The 26,423-nt window shown below is 38.2% G+C and overlaps 1 protein-coding gene and 1 long non-coding RNA gene across 4 annotated transcripts; one reads left to right on the plus strand and one right to left on the minus strand.

Moving 5' to 3' along the window:
* The first annotated feature begins 14,502 nt into the window (after positions 1-14,502).
* LOC131334713 (uncharacterized) lies at positions 14,503-21,814 on the plus strand. 3 transcript variants are annotated; one of them, XR_009202245.1, is made up of 7 exons: positions 14,505-16,097; positions 16,172-16,219; positions 16,570-16,802; positions 17,137-17,213; positions 18,791-19,005; positions 19,719-19,814; positions 20,403-21,814. It is a non-coding gene; the product is annotated as an uncharacterized LOC131334713 (long non-coding RNA). The 3 variants fall into 3 exon arrangements; XR_009202247.1 differs by lacking the exon at positions 16,570-16,802 and having other exon boundaries at positions 14,503-16,097; positions 18,791-19,814; positions 20,403-20,590; XR_009202246.1 differs by lacking the exons at positions 17,137-17,213; positions 18,791-19,005 and having other exon boundaries at positions 14,508-16,097; positions 20,403-20,590.
* LOC131334711 (cytokinin dehydrogenase 6) lies at positions 18,552-20,849 on the minus strand. Its single transcript, XM_058369895.1, has 5 exons — positions 20,246-20,849; positions 19,869-19,996; positions 19,525-19,785; positions 19,171-19,433; positions 18,552-19,071 (listed from the first exon to the last, which is right to left on the minus strand). The coding sequence occupies exons 1-5, from the start codon at positions 20,847-20,849 to the stop codon at positions 18,750-18,752; spliced, it is 1,578 nt and encodes a 525-aa protein (XP_058225878.1). The 3' UTR covers positions 18,552-18,749.
* Positions 21,815-26,423: the final 4,609 nt, after the last annotated feature.

Consider the following 26,423-nt stretch of genomic DNA (forward strand, 5'->3'; position numbering starts at 1 on the left):
TTATTTATAAAAAGTTGGTCGAAGGGAGACCGATTCAAAGATCATAGGAGCGACAAAGACTAAATTATGTGTTCGCGACATTGGCTAAATTTATCCTGGACTGATTTTTAGTTTTTTTAAGGGAGTGATTTTTGCACTCCCCAATTGTTGACCGCACTTCCATAATCACTCCTTTTTTATACAGAGTATATTTTCTTAATTAATTTTCTGGCCCAAGAATAGTTCAGTTCTCAATCTTTGGTCATGCGATGTGAACCCTCTGCTTGTTACTATTAGTTTTGTTTTCTCTCAGTCAACTCTCTCGGGGTGTATGCCATTATCGAGTATACCAAGTTATATACTCCTAAACTAGATTAATTTTTGCTGATGTGAACCTAGATTAATTCATGAGTTTAATTTCATCGTCTACTTGTGAGGAGCCTACTAAAAACTGCGACAAAGTTTTCTATGAAGTTATCCCACAAGAGTTGATAACACAAGGAGATTTCGACCACGAAATATAGGAGAGAGTAAACCTCTAAATCTCAGGCATTGACCACCGGTTCAACCCCATGGGATTATGATGATATACTAACAATTGAGGTATGGTAATTTTATCAGTAAAAGCTGAAATATAGTTTCTTATACTTTTTTTTTTTTTATCTATAGATTCTTATAGTTGGAAATAACTGATTCTTAGACCAGAAAATATGTTAAGAAAATATATAATTTGTATAAAAAAAAAGGGAGTGATTTTTGCACTTCCCAAATTGTTAACTGCACTCTCAAGGGGTGTTGGGAGTGCGAAAATCAACTCCAAATTGAGAGTGCGGTTAAATTTTTGGAGAGTGTGAAAATGACTAAAAAAAACTAAAAATCAGTCCAGGATAAATTTAGCCTTTGTCGCGAAAACGTACTTTAGCCTTTGTCGCACCAATGATCTTTGAATCGGTCTCCCTTCAGCCAACTTTTCATAAATAAAACTTTATTGTTTTAATTGTTCATTTGCATCGTCTTTCAATATAGTGAAAACCATATTTATCATTATATAATTGGTCGTAAACTGATTTAAAATGAGAACGATACGAAAGTTTTACTAAAATAATTTGATTTTTGACCAATTGAGGGTAAAATGGTCATGTCTTTGATGCACAAATTATTTTTCATCGAAACCAATTCAGTAGGAAAGTAGATTGGACAAACTTTCTTATAGTTCAAACCACACGCAAATTGGAGTTTAGGAGTGTCCGGGGCAAGTCCGCAAAATTTGGTATATTTTGCAACATTAATGCGCCTCAGGCGCAATCCTAAGCGCCTAGGCGCCTTTCAATGCGCCCCAAGCGCACCATGAACAATCACAATAAGTCCAACTTGGCGAATTTGCTCCAAACACTCCCAAACTCCAATTTGCGCATAGTTTGAATCGTTAGAAAGCTTGTCCAATTTACTTTCTAGACCAAGTAGTTCCAATCAAAAATCATTTGTACATCAAAATAAGTGACCATTTTACCCTTGATGGGTCAAAATGTGATTCATTCTGGTAAAATGCGTGTATGTTTCTCATTTTAAATTGGATCAAGACCCATTGTATTTCAAAAAATTAAGTTTTTAAAGTAATAAAAGATGGCAGAATCCAACCACAAAAATAATTGCATTTCGTTCATGAAAACTGGGTAGAAACAGGACAACTAAAAAAATCGTCCAGACCACTAAGACTAAAATACGTTTTACGTTTCATTTGGTAATCAAATTCCTAATTCTAAGGTATTTCTTCTTTGCTTAAGTGTTTCACAGTGTTCATTGAGTATCCACACTTCATCAAAGCATAGAAAGAACCATTTCATCATCGACACTTCAGGAAGTGTTTGCTACCCCTTGAGTTCTCTTTGTTCTGCTTTTTACCAAATCAAACTTGTACGAAAGCTCATTGAGTGGACTCGTGTTGTGCTTCGAGGATCAAAACCAAACACTCACACACAAATTGAGTGAAACTTAACTATTAGTGAATCATATGCAATAACATTACAAAAAAAAATTTCAAGAGGAGCACCCCTCTGAGCTCGACTCCCTCAGGTTATTATCTCTCACCCTCACCATAAGCCTCACTTTGGTTGAATCCTATGATGAAATGATTTTTGATTATTTAATGAAATACGGAAAGCTCTATGAACGTAGTGGACACTCTTACAAAATCAAGGAGTACCCTAGACTAGGGTGTATGAATCGAATGGAAGAACGTGGAAAAAATGGGCGCGGAAACGTACTTTAGCATTTGTCGATTAGATGATCTTTGAATCGATCTCCTTTCGTCCAACTTTTCATAAATAAGACATCATTATTTTAATTGTTCATTTCCATCATCTTTTAATACAATGAAAACTTTATTTATCATTATATAATTTATCTTAATCCGATTTAAAACGAGAGTTATACAAGTGTTACTCTAAAATGATTTATTTTTCAATCAATTCAAGGTAAATGGTCTTGTATTTTGATGTACAAAATATTTCCATCGAAACCAATTCGGTAGGAAAGTATATTGGACAAGCTTCCTAACAGTTCAAACCATGTGCAAATTGAAGTTCGGAAGTGTTCGGGGCAAGTCCGCAAAATTTGGTATGTTTTGCACCATTAATGTGCCTCAGGCGCAATCCTATATATGCGCCCAGCAAGGGCAGTAGGCAATCCGCAGTACATCAACCATCTTCTGCGCCTATCCCCGATAACTTTGCATTTCCCATTGGAGTGCTTGGAATCAAATGGAGCCTGTATTCAAATCTGCAATCCGCGTGCGCATGGACACCCACGAGATATACATATCTTCCGACATATGTAGAAGGAAAATGCTAAAAACAGCCCTCAGTTTCAGTTCTATGCCAAAGGATGATTTTTTTTGAACGGCAAAGCAAACATTTTATTAAGGGGAGGGGAATGGCATGCCAAAGGATGATAATATGAATTATGATACTGAAGGAAAAAAAGATCCAATTCCGAAAAATAAGAGCAGATAAGATAGAAGCATTACATCCCAATATATTTGGATGCATTACGCCGACTCCCCAAATAAAGAAACCCTCGCACGAGTAGAGAAGCTTCAAGGAAGGTCCCTCAGCTCCAGAAGAAAGAGGAAGCTCAACGGGCAATAACCAAAGGAACCCTCGCCCTAAGGGACCCTCAAATGTCGAACTCAATACACAACGCCAACTGCTCCCAACTTCTTTGGAGGGTTACAGTGACTTGAAAAGGAGAAGTTAAGAGCGTTGTGCTTGAGGGTTCCCAAAGCCACACTTGTCAGAATGGACTTGTAGTGCGGTGTTCAGGATGCACACGGGGTACATTGAAGTGCGCCTAGGCTCATTAATGCTCAAAAACATACCAAAATTCGTGGATTTGTCTCGGACACTTCCGAACTTCAATTCGCGCGTGATTTGAACCATTAGAAGCTTGTCCAATTTACTTTATAGCCCAAGTAGTTTGTATCAGAAATCAATTGTACATCAAAGGAAGTGACCATTTTATCCTCGATGGGTAAAAATAAGTTTCATTTCGGTAAAACGCGTGTATGTTTCTCATTTTAAATTGGATCAAGACCCATTATATATCAATAAATAGTGTTTTTAAAGTACTAAAAGATGGCAGAATCCAACAATAAAGATATTTGCGTTTCGTTTATGAAAAATGGGTAGAAACTAGACAACTACAAAAATCGTCGAAGGCACTATCCAACTTGTTAACCGCACTTCCAACTTGGGAGTGCGGTTAACAATTTGGGGGGTGCGAAAATAACTCCCTAAAAAAACCTAAAAAAAAGTCCAGGATAAATTTAGCCTTTGTCGCGAACAGGTACTTTAGCCTTTGTCTCTCCAATGATCTTTGAATCGGTCTCCTTTCAACTAACTTTTCATAAAAATAAAAAAAAAATTTATTGTTTTAATTGTTCGTTTGCATCGTCTTTCAATACAATGAAAATTTTATTTATCATTATATAATTGGTCTTAATCTGATTTAAAATGAGAGCGATACAAAAGTTTTACTGAAATAATTTGATTTTCAACCAATTGCAAGTAAAATTGTCATGTAGTTTGATGTACAAATTATTTTTCATCTAAATCAATTTGGTAGGAAAGTAGATTGGACAAGCTTTCTAACGGTTCAAACCACGCCCAAATTGGAGTTCGGGAGTGTCCGGGGCAAGTCCGCAAAGTTTGATAATTAAGTTTGGCAGCATTAATGCGCCTTAGGCGCAATCCTATGCGTCCAGGCGCCATTAAATGCGCCCCGGGCGCATCATGAACTTGCACAACAAGTACAATTTTCCGAACTTGCCTCGGACACTCCCGAACTCCAATTTGTGCATGGTTTGGAACGTTAGAAAGCTTGTCCAATTTACTTTCTAGATCAAGTAGTTCCAATAAAAAATCATTTGTACATTAAAGTAAGTAACCATTTTACCCTTGATGGATCAAATATGATTCATTCCAGTAAAACACGTGTATGTTTCTCATTTTAAATTGGATCGAGACCCATTGTATATGAATAAATAGTGTTTTTAAAGCACTAAAAGATGGCGGAATCCAACCATAAACATAATTGTGTTTCATTCATGAAAACTGGGTAGCATCAAAGACAACTACAAAAATCGTCGAAGCCACTAAGGCTAAAACACATTTTTACGTTTCATTTGGTAATCAAATTCCTAATTCTAAGGTATTTCTACTTTGCTGAAGTGTTTCACAGTGTTCATAAGGTATCCACACTTCATCAAAACGTAGAAAGAACCGTTTCATCATCATCGGCACTTCAGGAAGTCTTTGAATTGCTACCCCTTGAGTTTCCTTCGTTCTGCTTTTTAGCACTGTAATTCCTTTCTTCTTTCTGTTTTGATTTGGGCCTTGTCTTGTACATGACAGGTTTTCTACTAAAGCTCATTGAGTGGACTCGTGTTGTGCGTCGAGGATCAAAACCAAACACTCACACACGAATTGAGAGAAACTTAACCATTAGTGGATCATATGCAATAACATTACAAAAAAAAAACTCTCAAGAGGTGCACCCCTCTGAGCTCAACTCCCTTAGGTTATTATCTCTCACCCTCACCTTAAGTCTCGCTTTGTACGAATGCTATGATGAAACGGTATTTGTGAGCACGCTACCCGGAAATGCTCGATTAGTGAAATTGGGTGCGGCCCTTTTTGTATTTGGAAAAGCGCGGCGAAACGCCTCGATTCAGAGTCGCCACTCAGGTTTTAGCGGTGAAAGCACCCAAGGAACCGAACTCGAAAACGTTTTGCCACGTTTGTTTGATTTTGAAAAGGCGTAGACCGGTCCGTCGTCACCTTCGATATCTGAGGTTCGGGAGCCATGTTACGAGAGGGGAAGGGTTTTATGGCACCCCTCTCGCCCAATCCGTAGATCGGTCTCTACTCGGGCATTTTATAAAACATTTGCATTTTTTCTCTCATTTGATCATTTTTTAGCCAGTTAGGGCGGGGGAACAGTTAGTGGGGGTTAAAACTGTAACAAGTCGCAACTTATGTGACAAAATGTTTATGGATGATTTTGCTTGCAATGATAAGTATAGATTGAAAACAAGCACTGAGCAGCTTGAATAAACTGGAGTACGCTGTCCTGAAGGGACGTAAACAAGCCCTGTCAGCATGCACTGGCCGAGCCACTGCATGCTGATTGGACATGCGCACGCCACCTCATAACTGGCGTACTCCACTCTTTTAGTTGCTCAATCTTTGTTTTCGATCCTCTGGGCTCTGGAAAGGAACCAGCGCACACCCAGGACATACCCCACGGTTAATCAGAGCAGAATATACATAATTACAGACAGATGAAATGGCTTGAAGCCATACAAACAGACAGGAAACCCCCTAAACAGGGTGGGGACAGGAAGGAGGCCAAGACTAAGCTAAAATGCAAGGGCCAGCCACTGGGTCCTGGACAACACTGCCGTACGCCAGTAATTAGGCACCGTACGCCAGTTTGTCGTTGGATCCAGTGCTTGGCTTTGCATCGTCTGGGCTCTGGAACATGACCAGAAGGATCCCAAAGGCCTTTTAAACAAGCAAAGAGTAAGCAATAACTACTACATCTAAACAGTTCTAAATGCAGAAAGCAGTAAACTGATTATTAGCATACAACGGTGATTGACAGAAAGATAAGACAGCAGAAATGATGATCCATGATCCCCACGCCAGTAGTGCTCGTACTGCCATGACTGGCGTACGGCATAAGTTCACTGGCGTGCGCCATGTCTCATCTCACACGGTTGTTGTATTTTACCAGTTCAAGGCCCAGACTAGTATTGTTTACTAGCCTGGGCCTTGCTGGTTCCCCTCAGGGGCCGAAAACAGCAAGGAAAACAAAGGTGATATACCTTTTTGGGTGTTGAGGTTTGAAGGTGGTTTTGAGCCTAAAGGTGGAAGATGGATGTTTTATGGTGACTGGATATCAGTGGGGGGGGGGGGGTATATGGAAGTGTATGACTTTCTTTTCTCTTTTAATGAAAGAAAAGAGATAGAAAGCTTAAAGAAAGGAGAGAGGGAGAAAGATGGCACCTCTTAATGTGGCTAACTCCTTACAAATGAATGCAAGGGGAGTATTTATAGAGGGGAGAGGGACTGAGATCAGTTGGGGCTAGGCCTTGTTTGGCTGGTTGGAAGAGGAAGGGAGCCTTCCATGCATTAAATGCATGGGACTTGGCTTGATGGGGGGTGTAGGAGAGAGGGAACGTCTCTGCCGAGAGTAATCATCAGGGACACTGTAGCCGACGTCAGGGTGGCACAAAAGTCCCGCCCAAGTGGCTGAATAAAGTTGATTTGACTGGGTTTGACTGGCGTGCGCCAGTAAAAGCTGGGCCACTGGTCGATGACTGACACGTGACAGATACCTAGCGTACGCCTCCAAGACACTGGCGTAAGCCAGTTTGGTTTTGCTGGGGCAGTTTGGCTCTGGTTTGAAGGGTTTGATATGGGTTTGAAAGAGGCTTGGGATGCTCAAAGTTCAAACACACATTCGTCCTTAGACTGTTTTCGACCATTAATCATTATTGGGGGGATAAAAGATCGACAAATAACGTTATCTGGGCAGACCAGAATGGGGTGTCTACAGTATTTGATTATTTAATGAAGTACGGAGAGTTCTATGAACCTAGTGGACACTCTTACAAAATGAAGGAGTACCCTAGAACTAGGGATGTATGAATCGAATGGAAGAATGTGGAAAAAATGGCCGCAGAAACATACTTTAGCATTTGTCGCTTCGATGATCTTTGAATTGATCTCCTTTCGACCAACTTTTCATAAATAAGACATCGTTATTTTAATTGTTCGTTTCCATCATCTTTTAATACAGTGAAAACCTTATTTATCATTATATAATTTGTCTTAATCTAATTTAAAATGAGAGTGATACGAGTGTTATACTGAAATGATTTATTTTTCAATCAATTGAGGGTAAAATGGTGATGTATTTTGATGTACAAAATCTTTTTCATCGGAACGAATTCGGTAGGTAAGTAGATTGGAGAAGCTTCCTAACGGTTCAAACCACGCGCAAATTGAAGTTCAGAAGTGTCCGGCGCAAGTCCGCAAAATTTGATATATTTTGCACCATTAATGTGCCTCAAGCGCAATCCTATGCACCCAGCAAGGTCAATAGGCAATACGCAGTACATCAACCATCTTCTACGCCTATCCCCGATAGCTTTGCATTCTCCATTGGATTGTTTGGAATCAAATTGAGCCTGTATTCAAATCTGCTATCCACGTGCACACGGACACCCACGAGATACACATATCTTCCGACATGTGTAGAAGAAAAATGCTAAAAACAACCCTCAGTTTCAGTTCTATGCCAAAGGATGATTTTTATTTTTTTTGAACGGCGAAGCAAACATTTTATTAAGGGCAGGGGAAAGGTATGCCAAAGGATGATGATATGAATTATGATACTAAAGGAAAAAAATATTCAATTCCGAAAAATAAGAGCAGATAAGATAGAAGTACAGCTCTGCTATGAGCAGGGACACTTCGCAGGGACAATCCGCAGGGACGAACGCGTTTGGCCCCATTTGGATCCCGAAAAAATCTAAAAAAATATCCATAAATTTTTGAATAACAGAATTCGCCCCTACTTATCCAAAAGTAATACTTACCGATATCCACTGGAGCTGATTTTTTACAGGGCCCCATAAAATAATATTCAAAAATTTATGAATATTTTTTTAGATTTTTTCGGGATCCAAATGGGGCCAAACGCGTTTGTCCCTGCGGATTGTCCATGCTCATAGTTTTTTTGATAGAAGTACAGCTCTGCTATGAGCAGGGACACTTCGCAGGGACAATCCTCAGGGACAAACGCATTTGGCCCCATTTGGATTCTGAAAAAATCTAAAAAATTTCGCTCCTCCTTATCCAAAAGTAATACTTACCGATATCCACTGGAGCTGATTTTTTACAGGGCCCCATAAAATAATATTCAAAAATTTATGGATATTTTTTTAGATTTTTTCAGGATCCAAATGGAGCCAAACGCATTTGTCCCTGCGAATTGTCCCTGCTCATAGTTTTTTTGATAGAAGTATTGCATCCCAATATATTCGGAGGCATTACGCCGACTCCCCAAATAAAGAAACTCTCACGCAAGTAGAGAAGCTTCAAGGAAGGTCCCTCGGCTCCAGAAGAAAGAGGAAACTCAATGGGCAATAACCAAAGGAACCCTCGCCCTAAGGTACCCTCAAATGTCGAACTCAATACACAACGTGACTGCCCCCAACTTCTGTGGAGGGTTACAGTGACTTGAAAAGGAAAAGTTAAGAGCCTTGTGGTTGAGGGCTCCCAAAGCCACACTTGTCAGAATGGACTTGCAGTGTGGTGTTCAGGATGCGCACGGGGCACAAAGATATGGGCCTGGGTGCAAAGGATTGCGCCTAAGGCGCATTAATGCTAAAAAAATATATCAAACTTTGCGGACTTGTCCCGGACACTTCCGAACTTCAATTCACGCGTGATTTGAATCATTAGAAAGCTTGTCCAATTTACTTTATAGCCCAAGTAGTTTGTATCAAAAATCAATTGTACATCAAAGGAAGTGACTATTTTATCCTCAATGGGTAAAAATAAGATTCATTTTGGTAAAACACGTGTATGTTTCTCGTTTTAAATTGGATCAAGACCCATTATATATCAATAAATAGTGTTTCTAAAGTACTAAAAGATGGCAGAATCCAATCATAAAGATATTTTCGTTTCGTTTATGAAAATTGGGTAGAAATAAGACAACTACAAAAATTGTTGAAGCCACTATGCAACTTGTTTACAGCACTTCTAACTTAGGAGTACGGTTAACAATTTGGGGAGTGCGAAATCACTCTCTAAAAAAAAAAACTAAAAATCAGTTGAGGATAAATTTAGCCTTTGTCGCAAACAGGTACTTTAGCCTTTGTCACTCCATTGATCTTTGAATCGGTCTCTCTTCGACCAACTTTTCATAAAAAAAAAAAAAACTTTATCGTTTGCATTGTCTTTCAATACAGTGAAAATCTTATTTGTCATTGTATGATTGGTCTTAATCTGATTTAAAATGAGAGCGATATGAAAGTTTTGCTTAAATAATTTGGTTTTCAACCAATTGAGGGTAAAATGGTCATATACTTTAATGCACAAATTATTTTTCATCAAAACCAATTTCGTAGGAAAGTAGATTCGATAAGCTTTCTAACGGTTCAAACCATGGCCAAATTGGAATTCGGAAGCATCCAGGGCAAGTCCGCAAAGTTTGGTAAGTTTCGCAGCATTAATGCGCCTCAGGCGCAATCCTATGCGCCCCGGGCGCATCATGAACATGCACAACAAGTACAACTTTGAGAACTTGCCTCAGACACTTCCGAACTCCAATTTGTGCATGGTTTGGACTGTTAGAAAGCTTGTCCAATTTACTTTCTAGATCAAGTAGTTCCAATAAAAAAAATCATTTGTACATTAAAATAAGTGACCATTTTACCCTTGATGGGTCAAATATGATTCATTACAGTAAAACACGTGTATGTTTCTCATTTTAAATTGGATCAAGACCCATTGTATATGAATAAATAGTATTTTAAAGCACTAAAAGATGGCGGAATCCAACCATAAACATAATTGCATTTCATTCATGAAAACTGGGTAGAAACAAAGACAACTACAAAAATCGTCGAAGCCACTAAGGCTAAAACACGTTTTACGTTTCATTTTTAATCAAATTCCTAATCTAAGGTATTTCTTCTTTGCTGAAGTGTTTCACAGTGTTCATAGAGTATCCACACTTCATCAAAGCGTAGAAATGACCGTTTCATCATCATTGACACTTCAGAAAGTCTTTGAATTGCTACCCCTTGAGTTCCTTTCGTTCTGCTTTTTAGCACTGTAATTCATTTCTTCTTTCTGTTTTGGTTTGGGCCTTGTCTTTTCCATGATAGGTTTTCTACTAAAGCTCATTGAGTGGACTCCTGTTGTGCGTCCAAGATCAAAACTAAACACTCACACATGAATTGAGGGAAACTTAACTATTAGTGGATCATATGCAATAACATTACAAACAAAAAAAAAAAAAAAAACTCTCAATAGGAGCACCTCTCTGAGCTCGACTCCCTCAGGTTTTATCTCTCACCCTCACCATAAGTCTCTCTTTTGATGAATCTTATGATGAAACGGTTTTTGATCAAGATCCATTGCATATCAATAAATAGTGTTTTTAACGTAGTAAAAAATGGCGGAATCCAATCATAAACATTAGAAACCAGACCACTACAAAAATCGTTGAAGCCAAGCGACCCTCTTCTGTGTGGCGCCCACTTGGGCCCGTGGCCGGGTGCTTTATAGCAGCTTTTGGGGGTGGCGCCCCAGCTTGTCTCAGGTAGTGGCTTTCGGTACACCCGGCTGGCAACGACTTTCAAGAAGGATCAGATCCATCGATACTAAAGCTTGTTCGTTTGGGGGATTCAAAACTCCAATGCATGGTCCCTGATACATTTTCTTTATTTATCTCTCTCCACTCAAACCTCCTTCAAAACCCAAAATGAACAACATGACTCCTAAGCAGTTGACTTGCGCCTTCCTAATCTAGCTAGCTACTTGCATGTAGCCAGGAGGGACCTTATTTGCGAACAAGGGCATGCAATACTATCCATGTCCAGTTCTTGACTCCTCTGGGTGTCCTGCGGACTACGTCAAGGTTTGATTGCGGAGGTACTAGTGGTGCTGGCTAAGAAAAGAATACATCGTTATTTATAGGCCTCATTGGACCATTTCTACTCACTTTTTCCCTAAACTCAAGTACGTATAGGTAGTTTTGTTTTAGTTTTTTTGAACTGCAAGTAGGTTGTGGTACTTGGAAGCTGACATTAATTAAGGTAGTTGGATTTGGGCTCTGCACAAAACAAAAAAAACTGGGTTAGGATCCCATCCAGTTTGTTAATGTCCATTTTGGTCCAGTCAACGGCGCAGCTGTGATTAACTCAACTAAATCCAAAGCTTCACCTCGTGCCACGTCCAACTCTCTGACTTTACTCTCAAAGGAGATAACGAATGTTAACGGAAGTTTGTCCCACTTGAAGAACTTCTTTCTCTAATACGTACGTTCAGCTAAGCACTATGCCATGTTTGGCTTAATAAGCCAGATTGTTTTTTACACTTAAATTCAAATATCTTTGTATTTGTTAGTTTTTTTGTCCTAGTTTAATTTTTTCTGTATTTGTTAGTTTGTGTCAAGTTTTCGTGAATTATCATTTGGGGTCAATTCATACGAAACTTTGCTCCAACTTTAGTTGGATACCCTGTAAGTGGGTGGTGGAATTGGGCCCTCAAGATTAATTGAGGTGCACGTTAGCTGACCCGAACACCTGAGTTATAAAAAAAAAGTAAATTATTGGTTGTCTCAAAGAGAGGAATTGAAAAGGTAAAAAAAAAAATCCCAACACAAAATTTTTATTTTTTTAAAAAAAAGTCGCTCAAGTTGTGTAATATTACCCAGTCATATTATTAAACGATCATTACTTAATGGGTAATACCGACACCATTCAAACCTTATTCGACAACATATAATCAATGTTTAATTTTGTAATCTAGGTAGGCTCATCAACAGAAAATTACTTACACAATTTTCATCTTCTAGGGTTTTGTTTGACAACTCTCTATTAGAATGTGTTTGTGTAATGTTAAACAAATTGAGCGACTTCTTTTTTAAATAAGAAAATTGTGTTTGCATTTTTTTTTTTTACTTTTTTGATTCTTCTCGTCATGAGACAACCAATAATTCACAAAAAAAAAAAAAAATGATAACTCAACTGTTTGGACTAGCTTACACGTATCTCAACTTATCTTGGGGGCCGGGACAAAAAAACTAACTAATACATAAATATCTGAATTTTTATAATAATAAAAAATAAGCTAGCTTAAGCTAAGCAAGGCCAAAAAGCTTAGCTGGACGTATTACAGAAAAAAAGTTCTTCAAGTGGACAAACTTCCGTTATTATCATTCGCCGTCTCTTTTGAGAGTAAAGTCTGAGATTTGGACGTGGTATGAGGTGAAGCTTTGGATTTCGTAGAGTTAATCACAGCCGTTGACTGGACCAAAATGGACATTTACAAACTAGATGGGATCCTAACCCCAAAAAAAATGGTGATTGGATTTAGGGGCCATTCGGCTAAATAAGTCACTTGGCTTATTTTTTTGTCCTTATTCAAATTTTTTTCGCATTTATTAGTTTTTTATCAATTTTTTGGAAATTATTGCTTCTTAATGACAAGAGGAATCTAAAACGTAAAAAATTACGATCGAAATCCTTTTTTTTTTAATAAAGACGAAAAAATTGGCTTATTAATTTATTTTTGTCTTTATTAAAAAAAAGTTTTCAATCGTATTTTTGAACGTACATATGATCTCAACCACACGTACCCCGACAATGCGTAGCGTTCATTGCAAGACTTCTTCAACAGATTACATTATTCATTGTGTTTGTCTTGTCGCTTAGGTAGTGTTTAGATGGGAATTTATTGGCCCAATCGGCTAGTGACAAGTGGCCATTTATTTTAAACAAAACAGACCATGCAATGCTTGGAATCACACAATTAACCGATGACATTCTAATCAAATTAGTGTCGTTTTATAGGTAAAGACAATTATTTCCGGGTGTCGATCACTCAAACAACAGCACAGAAAATAAGCAATTCGAAGCTCAAAGGCGCGAATGGTTTAATTCAAACAAGAGGCAGTTACGGTTGACACAGTCAAAAGAGTTAAGATTCGAGCACATAACTACCCATATCCAACACGATGCAGTTGAGGGAAAGTGAGGTGATGAATTAAACTGAATTGCTACAATCAGGAATTGGAGGGAAAGTTTGAATTCAAGTTGAGATGATTTCGAAGACAGTCAGGTGGGAAATAGAAGACGTGGAGAAGACTTAAGAGTTTGTCTTTAAATAGAAAAATGAAGGAAGGAAAACCCCTAGACAAATCATCAAACAAACAGTTATGCTATGCTTGGTTTGTCCTTTAGGCAGTAGTTAAAAGAGCTTATACTTAAATTCGAAGTAATTAGGAGTAGTTTGTAGTAGTAGTAATCACTTTGTAACTCATTCTGTTCGTTAGTGGAAGTTTGGAGAATCAATTGGAAAGCAAGTTCGTTTTTGAATTGATCAAGACATCTTGCTTGTTCTTTGAATTATCAAATTTCCAGTTAATCGTTTTGCCGTTCTAATACTTCTAGATAGAGAAATCCTCTTCATTGTGGAAATTAAACCGACACCACAATCGCCTGATTAAGTTTGGCTTTTTATAAGTTGAAATTTGAAAAGGATAATTACAAATCTTTTCTGGCGCACCCGCACCCAATCATATTCCAAAAGTAAGCCAAAATACCAGCCAAACAGGTAGTCAAATTGATCAAACATCGATAACTATGTTTTCAGAATGATTTTTTCTTTTAAAAAAAAATAGCTATACATGGCATATATATTCAACGAGACGAAGCAAATAAACGGTTCAAATCAAATAACGAAACCCATAGTGGGTCCCATAATGGGTGCACCACACACAGACACCACTCCCGCTCTATCAAGACGATCAACGTTCATGTTGTACAGAAAAATATTATTGGATCAACCCATTAGAAATTTGGGTCCGGATCCTCTCCAATCCATAAGACAATCCACATTTAAACCGTTCATTGGCATATTCAATAGTTAGAATTTGCTAATCAATTCTTGCTATAAGAATTAATTTTGAACGGTAAAAATTGGCAAACAAATCCAAATCCTTGATTGCGGCAAATGGACGGTCTAAATCATGACGGTCTCCTCTAGTCGAAAACATGGACCGGAGATAATAGATTTCCTAGAGATTTTCATTGCATAAATAATTTTCACTTTAGACAGCAAAATAAATTACTGATACGGATCGACCCAATGGCCGAAACCGCGCGAAAATAAACAGTAGTTAAGGGTTTTTTTTTTTTTCTTTCCCCGTCTTCCAACGGCTCGTTCGGTGTGACACTTCTCAATTAAGATTCTCTCACCACCGCGACCAGCGGCGTCTCTCTCTCTCTTCACTGGATCGTCTTTTTCCGATCAATTTTAAGCACCACTGATTCCAGCAATCTAGGTAACCCTGCCTCTTACTCCCCCATAACTCTGAATTTATGCTTAAGATTAGGGCTTTTCGGAATTAGGGAAAGTTTACAAGTGTTGTTGCTTCAGCTTTAGGGTTTTCCCCGCATGAAATTCTCTCTCTCTCTCTCTCTCTCTCTCTCTCTCTCTCTCTCTCTCTCTCTCAATATACATGTATGTATACTCACACACACACACACATTTGTAGGTTGTTTAGACTGACTGTATGCAATTCGTGAAAATCGGATTATTTGTCCAATTGCTCTCTTTAAGAATTGGCGTGCCAGTATTAAATAGTATTTCTTAGAGATTTGCGAATTTTTCGTCATAGAAAGGTTAGAACATTTTTCTCCACAACTTTTGTAAAGTGACTCGAGATTTCAAGTGGAGGTTTCTATTTACCTTGTAATGTCCAAAATACTGTGAACACATTGACATGGGTTGTTGACAGGGATTCAACATGTAGTCTGCTGCCAATGTCCTTGTATGTGGTTGATTTAACACCAATAGCACATGGCTATACACATTTTTGTTGGTATTAGTGAGTTATTTTCTTTTGTAGCGGAAAATAATTTAGCCATGCGTCCCTATTGGATTCGACAAAATTAAAGAGGAGATTTAATTTCATTTGTTTAGGTAGAAGTGAACATTTGAAACTTCACGTTGGAGAGAATGTCTTTTGCTTCCGTTTTATCTTTTTAACGAAGAGGGAACCTCTTAAGTCTTTTCTTACTATGAGTCCTTGCACGCTTTTTGTTGCCTCTATGATGGGAGTGAAAATTCCTTTTTGTTTCTTCCTTTTCATAGATATTCGCCACTCTCTATGTAGATTAGTGATTGTGACGGGGAAATGGCAAGTCATCAATCTGTCTCAATGCCACCGTGTAAGTTTGATCACGGGAATTAGCATCTCTACATTAAGAAAAATGAAATTGAAAGGTGTATGCAACCTTCCGTAAATCCGCATAACTTCTGCTATAAAGTAGAAGTCCTGGCTCTAGGCAAGGCCTATGCACTTCCTGATGAAAACACGGCCAGTTGAAGAAAGTGTATCATATGCATGGAAAACATCAAAATAATTTAGGGCTAAGTTCGGAAGAGTAGCAGTGAATGATGTTATGTATGCTATCGTATTTTCCTCTCTCTTTTAATCAGGGCTATAGCATTTTCCTTGGTCTTTGTATTTTCAACCCTGACACCTTTGTTTTTTGGCTAACTGAGAGATTTCATAAAAGATCAAACAAAAAAGCACACAAGAAGTAAAGCCTTCGAACAAACAAACCTAGAGTCAACAAAGAAGGATACATCAACAACAACAAACAGAGAAAAACAAGAAATCCTAGCATCTAGGGGGCCAAAGATACCATGTTGGAAAGGACGGACTAAGGACTAAGGAGCAGTAGATTAAACAATGGATGAGTGTGCGGCGGGGATGAAGCTTATTTCTTCTCTTCTTGGAACATGGTATGTTACATACTACTACTGCTTATATAATATGTCCTGCTTATGGGGCTAATTACTTAATCACCTTTCTGTAGATACCATGTCTTTCTGGAAGTGGAGGAATATCAGAGCTGCAGATTCTGGTGAGTAACTTTGATATGGTTGTGATACTTGGCGTACCATCTGATTTCAAACCAAATGTACTTGCTCACAGTCCTTTACTGTGTTTTTGGTTCTGACGTTATGCTACTCATCACTTTCTATTAGTACAACAGAAGTAAATAAGTCTTTGAGCTGAGCCTGAGAGTAAAGATAAAAAGAAGGTTGGGGTAGGATTTCAACCATTATAATTGGAATCTGGAACACAGACACTTTTACGTGTAGCATGCCTCATTTTGTCTGCTTAGTTACTGACCGCTCATTTTCCGTTGACTAGTATATTGCAATATGCCTTTTATGGATTGCAATCTTGCTCCTTGAACCTATTCCCTAGGTTCTGAAAAGAGTTGCATGAGTTAGACTTGCTTTTGTTTCTTCATTCTGATCCTCAAAGAATTGTCCTAGTGGATATGAATACCTTACTAGTCAATCTTGCATTGATGAAAAATTCTGAATGGAGTGGCTTTTGACAAAAAGTAGATCTTTTTTCTTGGTGTCTGACTCACCAGCAGCTTGTGCTTCTGTCACCATAAAAGCAACATTTATAAAGTTCTCTCTTCAATGAAGGTACCGCCTCTTACTAAGTTTAACTCTATAACTTTGATGTTTTTACTAATAGTTATTCAATATTGAGTAAGTGGTAAGAAACAATGGCTTCAGTGTTGTTTTTAAAGGGGGATAATTTTGTATGGTGAAACTTGTTTCTTATTGCATCCTAAGCTGACATGGTATCGTCCTTTCTGGCTCGGTATGTTGTGTTTTCTTTGGCCACGAAGTAGCTTAAAATGCTTCTTTGATATGTAAAGCTCATCAATTTCGTGTTTATTATACGAGTAGTTGCTTTTTCTTCTGAATCTGTCTCTTTTGTTTTCAATGACAAATTGGTACTCCTCTTGATTAGGTAATAATATCTCAGAGTAGAGTTATTGGAAGTTTCAGTGAACACAACTTTAGTACTTTAGTACTCCTCTTGATTAGGTAACAATTTCAAATTGGTACTCCTCTTTTTCTTCTGTCTTTTACATTTCAGGAATCCCAGAGGTGGCCTTGTGAACACAACTTTTGTACTTCAGAAATAAAGCATGTAAACAGTACCATGCACTATGTGAACTGTTGAACGGCAGCTCCAAGCAGCATCTATCCTTATGTAATCTCTTAAACAGTTCTCCAGTAGTTGGAGTTCAATTTTTCTTTCTATATCCTTTCTTTATTTTATAGCAGAATTTGAATAAAATTCAAGTGGGTAAGATGCATTACAGTGATTGACTTTATGGAGACGCCTATGGAATAACAAAAATTAAAAATGATACAATGGGTAAATTGACCTATTAGTAGTAAAATTAGCGACTCAAAGACTAATCTCGGTCTTGCAACTAAAAGATTTCTTGTCTATCTAGCTGTCTACGTACCGAACTTTAATTATGAATGATAGTTTATGAGAGGGATGAAAGCTATCCAGCTCTCAAATTTTTTTTCTTTATGATATCTTGCTTCTGATCGTGCTCCTATGAAAAGAGGTGTAGATACTTTCAATTGAGCAAAAATCACCTGAATGGCTCGCACGAACATCTCAACCCGCTTGGGTTGGTATTTCTAGTTCAAACTTAAAAGTGAACTTTTGGTCTTGTATTGTTCAGGTAGCGTGAAGGAAGCTTTTTTTAAGTGCTTAATCTGATAATTGAGACCTAACAAGAGCCTGATGCTTTAAAGGCACTGTAAATTTATATACAAGGTAGGAAGGTTTGAACTTTGAGGGGATGTTTTATTGCTATTGCATTTGGCGATGCTCACTTTAAGGGAACTAATCACTAGGGGGGGGGGGGGTTTCTCAGAGTAATAATGTGCCCCTTTGTCACACAAATTTTCATTTTTTCAGCAGAATTTAAAAAAAAAAGGGCCATGTGCTTTTAGTGCTCTATTGAATTGGTGAAAGCTTCCATGTGATGCTGAATGGTGCAACTTGCATGAGGTTTGGTTATCTCAGAAAGAACACTTAATCGTATCTGTTCTGTTACCAGATTCAGGTGTGTCCAGCCTATTAGGTACATTGCCAGAGTTAAGCCAACCAACCTAATGCACACCTCTTTCTTCTGTTCCCTTTCCTTCAGCATTTTATCTTTTTCCCCCTCTCTCCACCCTGGGTTGATTCAATTAATAAATATTTATCTTTCTTCTTGGGAAAGAAGCTCATCTTTCTGTTATACACATCAAATTGCCTAATTTCTTGCCTTTGGAATTCCCATTTTATTCTTGTTTACCGGCATGACGTGTGCATATCTTGGGGGATGTTGCTCTACTGCACCTTGTACAAGGTTGTTTAATGAATTTAAACTCAAATATATGACTAGTTTCGTCAAGTAGTTCAACTAGCTGGTCCGGCCTCTCGGTTATACATACAATACCGAGAAGGCAATAAACCTTGAAATTAATTCTGATCAATCTAAACACAAGCTAGCAGACACATTCCTCGAAGGCCCTTTTAGCATTTTCTTTACTTAATTATGTGGCACTTTGTCATAAGATTGATATAGCCTTTTGAAAGATTTTCTGTCCAGGAGCAAGGATTGCTAAGGGGTCATAAGCTGTTTTCCTTTGCATGAAAACTTGCCAACGTGGGCCAAAGTGAGCCCGCCATTCTTTCTGCGTCGTGTAGTGGGGCAAATATTGCTTTACTCCAAGGTGGGCTGCCTCACAGAAATCCAGAATCCTTTTGTTCTGAGTCAAAATGTGTTCTAAGCCATCGGTTCCTGTGGAAGAGGGAACTGCAGAGGTAAGGAATGCCACCAGATAGAAAACATCTCCTTCTGGAAGAACAACTGAAGTTCTGTTGTCCCACCTGAAAAAATTCAAAAAAAAAAACCCATAAATTTATTGTTTCTAAGACATACTTTGAGGATTTGTTTAGAGGAAATGTTTTCTTTTCAATTGGGCTTACTTTGACTTGTGAACTGGGTAGATGAGGATTGGTCCATTGCTTGTATCAGTAAGAATGTTGCCGAAAACTTCTTTTGCAAAATCATGTATTTTGCTTCTGGGAATAAGAAGATTGAGCCATGGGTGTGGGACTTCCCACAAGCCTTTTGATCTTAGTTTGACCTCCGACACGTGAACTCTGTCCAAGAATTCTATGTATGAAACTTCTGATAGGAAAAGTGTTGAGGAAATATAGCCTAGTTGAGACAGTAAGTTCTCAATTTCCTGTACCAAGCAAAAGGAAAAAAAGAGAAGGTATTAGAGCCATTATGTTAAAATACGTGGTACATATCTTGTTAGGGCTATATTGCTTTACCTTGTTTGTTGTATCGATTTCGTCTGGGTTGAAGTGTTTGGCCAATTCGAGACAGAAGAGCTTTCGTCCATCTGATTCAAATTGGCTTGCTTGGACTGGGTCTTGAGGATTGAAGGATGATCTCCAATTGTTTAAGAGACCAGTCCTGTTTATTATTACAAATCCTTCAATGTAATCAAATGTGTTTTCTGCAGATATCAAATGCTCCTGGTCTCTGGTAAATGTGGAGAAGTCCGAGTACAGAACTCTTATCCATTTGACCTGTTAAATAAGATAATGTTATACAAGAGGTAAATCCTAGCACACTGGAGTTCGGTTAGGAGAGTCCCAAGTATGTGTTTTACCATTTTTGGTGCTGGTTCTAGAGATATTCTTGCTCGTGTAATTATGCCGAACTGACCAAGTCCTCCAAGGACACCATGAAAGAGGTCTGCATTCTGCTCCTCTGAACAATTCAGAACCTCCCCTTTTCCTGCACATAGATTTCACTCAAATCTTTTAGCAAAAAAAAAAATTGTTGATTATAATTGTTTGGTGAGCAATTAGGACCATTGTTATATTTCTTTCATGAGAACAAGGTCCGCTCTAACACAAATATGACGTAGATCCAACTTAGGTGTAGTGAGGGCTACATCCAGAATGAATCTACCACATATTTATTTTCCGGTACTTTTCTTGTCATTTTTTCTGCTAGTCTTATAACAGCTTTTATTGGACAAACCTGTAACAACTTCTAGCTGGTGGACATTACTGATCTGGGGGCCATGCCGGAAGGCCTGCCCGCTAATCCCTGCATTTGACAAAGTACCTCCAACTGTCAGATGCAGGTAATCTGTCCAGGATTTCGGTGCTAATCCGTATTTCAGTGTCTCCTGCAGGATGTTTATCCACAACTCGCCTCCATATGCATCTACGTAGGGACTTTTTCCTGTGTGAACCCGCATTTGCTTTTCTAGTCCGCTGAACGATTCCATGTTGATCACCACTCCTCGGTGTGCTTGTGCCTGTCCCTGAAGAGAATGCCCGTGTCCTCTTGCTGCCACCGTCAGCTCCGAACCTGAACCCATCTGCCATACATGCATAATTGTGGTGGCAATATCGGAAACGGATTTTGGGTGTAGAACTGCCAAGGGCAGGAATTGGTGCCGGTTGCCAAAATCTCTTGATGCATGATAGTTTTCGTGGAAACTCAAATGCCCGTCGAGGGAGAGGGTTTGCAATGAAGGTGTACCCAGGAAACCGAAGTTGATATTGATAGTTATACAGCTTAAGATCAAGATCATGAAGCTTCTTAGGGAAAGAATACTAATAGGCTGGTATCTCATTTTTTTTTCCCCTCTTATGAAAAGATAGCAGAAGCCCCAATATGAAGAACTCCTAGACTTTTGTGAGCTGTTTCTTTGTGAGAAGAAAGGAAAAGCAGAGGTGAAGAGGAGCCCAAGGAAATGAAGGGGTTGAGGAGGGAATTTAAAGAGGGAGATTTTGAGTCATTGAGTGGTAAAGGTCAACCTATCTCCAGTGGTAAGAATCCGTATGAAGACTGCCTACTTGGGTTGGAGAGTTTTAAGGATTTTGCTTTTAGTTCTCCTTTATGGGATCTTTTGCTTTATAAGAGAAGCCATCCCTCACATAGGCCAAGTTGAAGAGAAAAAGTCACCAGAAAGAAAGATTTCGCAAATCTTTTTCCACTTTTTCCCAACAGTTGCAACCACATTCCACCTCTTCCAACAAAGACAAACATGTCTCCAAATATTTTCTTGGTATCTATATTGAGGACTCTTTTGCCATTTTAAGAAAAAGTGACTCCGATGATAGGTAAAGCCCACATCTTTGTCTTTCTTGATAAATTCCAGTGCATTTCCTGGAACCCATTGTAGGTAACAAAGCAATCATCGATCCCGTATCTACGTCGGGATCGGATGAGGGGGACTAGCGGACCGGCTTTGATTCGTGCGGGTCCAAACGACACGTGAAACTTGAAGAGCTTTGTGGGGGTGAAGAGCTGTGATTGGTAATGCTGGGGACCCGGAGATGAGTACTTGACAGGCCAAGGGATGTGAAGATTGGACGCGGAGATGAGTACTTGAAGAAAATAGTGAAAGGCTTGTCTTGACTCTTATCCAGCAATAGCTGTGAATGATTGTGTGTTTATGTTCAAATTGCATAGCTTTAACAATTGTGCTATCTCTACATTTGGCTTTCCATTTCGAAGTGTTAATTCTTTCCCTCCACCTCTACTGGAAACAATGAAAAGCAAAATTCTAGGGGGTTCTGATAATAGTCTGTCTCATGAGATTCTGTTGAGTTCCTTTGAATCGTGCTAGGGATACCGAAACATGTGGGAAACATTTCCATTTTTGCCTTTGCTCGGCAAAAATCGGTTGTTAGTTTTCGTTAGTGAGATTTGAATTCCCATCAAATGCATGGGAGTACATGTTGCTTATCACTGGGCTACCCCAGTCGGAAATATTTCTATAGAAGCTTTCTTCTGCTAGATTTCACGAGAAATTACGCAACTGAGTTTCCTCTTGAGGTGGGTTTCCTGGCAATTATGGTACCACCTAGCTACCTAGGCTTTGCATTGAGCTTCATTATGTCATTGCAAATGCAATTACTGGTGACTGGTGGGTGTTGTTTCTGGGTTCATTGTCAAAATGGACCACAAATTTAGTTTTTGTGCTTAACATTGATAAGTTAGGAGAAGGGGTAGGAAAGAGAAATACTGAAGTTTCTCTCAAACTACAGCATCAATTTATTAAAAAAAACAAAACAATGTGCCATGTGAATGAAAAGCTTGATTTAGAGCATTTTCATAAGTTGTCCCATTCTCCACTCACCAAGGGAACCTTTGGGACCATTAAAACCATCAAAGCAGATCTCTCTGCAATACAAAAATACAAATTGAACCAGCATAGGTTCCCCACCGGTGTCCGTGTCAGGATTCCAGTTATGTTTTGTAGCATTATAAAAATATTGTACTACTTGATTTCCTTTTGTCCGAATTCATATCCGCGCTCTTTCTTTTGTCTCTATTCACATAAAATTACAATAATGCCCTTTCATTGTAAATTTTTCCTACATGAAAGGCCATTGCCATGCATTGACATGAAACAAAGATACAAAGATACAAATTAGAGCGCAGACGGTAAAAAAACAAGTGTGAAAATAATTACTTAAAATAAGATGCATAATAGTAAGTGTTTTGTAGCATTAGAAAAATACTGTACTACTAATTTCCCTTTGTCCGAATTCATATCCGCACTCTTTCTTTTGTCTTTATTCACATAAAATTACAATAGCGTCCTTTCGTTGTAATTTTTTCTTACATGAAAGGCCATGTCATGCATTGATACGAGTGAAGATACGAATCAGAGCGCAGATGGTAAAAAAAAAAACACGAGTGCGAAAATAATTACTTAAATAAGATGCATAATAAGTGTTTTTTTGTTTTTTATCCGAATAGTAAGCGTTTGTCCTCCTTAAAGTTGCATGTTCTAATCCCACGGAAGCTAAACACTCCAATCCTTGGGGCCACGGAAAGGTTTGTCCAGTCGTTTACTTCAAGACCCCAGAATTAGTCGAGGTGCATGCACGCGAGCTGGCCCGAACGTCCAGTCATCATAAAAATAATTTGGACTAGATATTGCACTCAATTCCTGCGATTTTGGACCTGTGTGAACACACGTAACCTGGTCCTCTCATTATTAGTGGTGGAAAACCTAATCTTGATTACATGTCATCTAGAAGGAGACAAACTACTAATAAACAAAAGAGCAATAATGGATTAGTGTAATTATGGTATGATTAAATGTTTGCACCAAATAACACGTATCCCGGGAGATCCCCGCCGTGGGGCCTTTTGGTGTCCATTCATGTTTACAAAAACACTAATCTTTTTTGGAAAGTTAAAAAGAAAAAATTAAACTCAACTTTTGGTGTCCATTCATGTCATTAGATGGACATTGGACGGTAAAATCATTGATTAGGAACATAAAACGACGAATATTAGAATGACATGTCGGCGTCATTTGAGTGCGTTATTAGTTAATTAAATTAAAGAATTAAGCTAATGATAACAAAGCTAGTGGGTGAAACGCCACTAGGCGGAAGGCGATGGGCTGGACTGCTACCTCATAGTTAGCACATAGTTAGGGTGTAAATAAGCCGGACCGTGTTTTAGAGCATTTGAGAGTGGATTGCTTTATATTCATGGAGCCCGAGCTCAGCTCGTGTTAAATCCCCACCCTTTTCTTGCATCTGTTAGATATGTTAAATATTCAGTAGCATATACCTTAATGCCTTCTAGATACCATTGACCTGAGTTATAATCCTGAGCCATGCACGTGGTTAAACTAAAGATTAAAAGGTCTGTTGGCTTGATCGTTATAATTAATAGTAGATCATATACCACTGGAAGTGTGAGGTGGGTCCTGCGAAGAGACATGCTTGCGTGGACTAAGTGGCAAGCTTGAGGAGCTTGATGGGCATAAATGTTTTGTCTCAAATCACTTTGTGGGAGGTTGTTGAACCATTTGGGCACAACAAGGACATTGCTAACTTAAATAGTACGAGAGATTGTAACCATTTGGGCACAACAAGGACATTGCTAACTTAAATAGTATGAGAGTTTGGGCACAACAAGGACATTGCTAACTTAAATGGTATGAGAGATTGTGGATCCCTCCCTAGTCCCATATCAATTAGATGTGTGAATTAATGTTGAGTAGCATATAACGTAATGTCCAACCAGATTAACATTTTTTGAGCCATATGATTAGGCTAAACATTAGCAGGTAACTAACATGGGTCGTTACAGCTCAAGCATAAAATAGAGCCTAGATATCCAAGCTCAATTATTTTGAGAGCTCGAGCTTGGTTCGAGTACTAACCAAGTCAAGCCCATGCATACGAGTCGAGCTTATCTATGCGAGCTCCACTACAGCTCACACAAGCTCGACTCATTTAGTAAGCGAGCCGAAAGCCCTGTTCAAGCTCAACCATGTTTACGAAACGAACCGAATCAAGTCGTGTCCTTACCGCTTCAAGCTTCAAACTGCTCGTGAACACCTCGATTCGTTTGCAGCCTATCCACATTCTCAAGTACGGATCCAGAATTTCAACCAGGTAAGCTCATACAACATTCTCAAGTACGGAGATAAATTCTTAGTACAATATTGTGATTACTTTAAAAACATTGCATATTTTCGTAATCCTCGTCTTCATTCGATTATAAGACAAAAGAAATGCGGTTGGTAGGGCACCGATTGATATGGTAATTGTTGATGTAAATCTTTTTAAGATTATATAACTAATCAAGTGCTCTTATCATGTTCCCTTTCTCACCTTCATTCCACATTAACCCATGCCACCTTGTCCCTTGCCTTGCCACCTACCCACCTTAATAAAGCCGGATTCAAACTCTTTTATACTATGCTTGTCCTCTCCAAAAAAAGCAAACTAACTACTTTTTACACTATCCGGTGTGCGCCGAACGCATACCGGATTATGTGCAATTCTGATATGGGTCTCGTACTAATGATCGGAGCTACCGTTCAATTTGTTTAAGATATGTACTTTCAAGAGTTTTTGCAGAGGACAAAAATTGAATGTATTGGTCGAGACCTACTACTATTCGAATGAGCTTATTTTTTGTCATTGCCTTATAAATAATATTTCAAACAAATTAAACAGCTTTGATCATTAGTGTGGGACTCTGAAATGGGTCTCACACAATCTAGAGTATATTTGGTGTACACCATTTACCCCAAATGGTGTACCTATCTTATTTGTAATTGGTTTAGTATGATTTGATTTTGTAAGTTTTTTCATCTAATGGCTACTTCATAAGGAATATTTATTAAAAAATAATAATAATAATCATTCACTGTCACTCTAATTGAAACAGCTAGTATTATTTTTGTAGCTATACGTGCCTTCTACGAACATATAGTGTACTTTTTTAACCAAATACATAGGGGAGTAATTTTGCCACTCCCTTTTTTTGCTAACGGTCCCGCTAATGGGTGCCCCTGGGGCAATGGTTTATGTGCAATTAATATGCCTTAATGTATGAGTTGTATTTATGGGTACTCACAAAGCATCATTTTTCATCACTATTTTATAAACTAGCCATAAATGCTTGTAATACTTTTTTGTAGTGACAATATTACCCTCATTTCCTTTTAGAAATTAGGTAGGTGAAAGATTTCAATACAAATAGAACTTGTAAATTATAGAGTAATTTTTATTCCGTTGTTCCTGTAACATGCATGTTTTATAAACCAAACAAAAATGGTTTAATCAACAGCGACATTAGTTTGGGATAATAAAGAACCTTAAATGCATGTGACTGAAATTCTGAGGAGTAGTTTCTAGTAGTACCCCTATACTCAAATGTAATTTTTTCCATTCTAGTAGTTCTTTACCGGAAGATAAACTATAAAAGAAATAGAGAAAAACAAAAACAATCTATAATCAGAGAATGAGATTTTTCCAGGAAGAGAGAGAAAAGGGATGAGCACTACCCATGGACAGCCACATGAAGAAAAAATTATTATACGCCTCTAGAGCACAGTCACATGATTTCCACCACACATACGCATTTTGATTTTTTTATTTTTAGAAATTAAGAAATGCATCTTGTTAGAAGCCTAGATTTGCGGTCCGAATATTTATTTAGGGATGAAGGGAGTAACAAGTAACGTGCTCAATAAAAAAAAAAAACTCATTATCCAATTCTTATTTATCCAAGAAAATTTGTCATTTATTATGTGAATATATAGCAAACATAAACCTTGCGTTTATTTTTTGAAACCAAATTGTATACGCGGTAAATTTGACACTTCAATAATGTATGCTCCAATTGATACAGGTAGTTAGAGAACTCTTCGTTTACCGAT

This window comes from Rhododendron vialii, chromosome 7a (assembly GCF_030253575.1).
Source record: "Rhododendron vialii isolate Sample 1 chromosome 7a, ASM3025357v1".
NCBI lineage: Eukaryota > Viridiplantae > Streptophyta > Magnoliopsida > Ericales > Ericaceae > Rhododendron > Rhododendron vialii.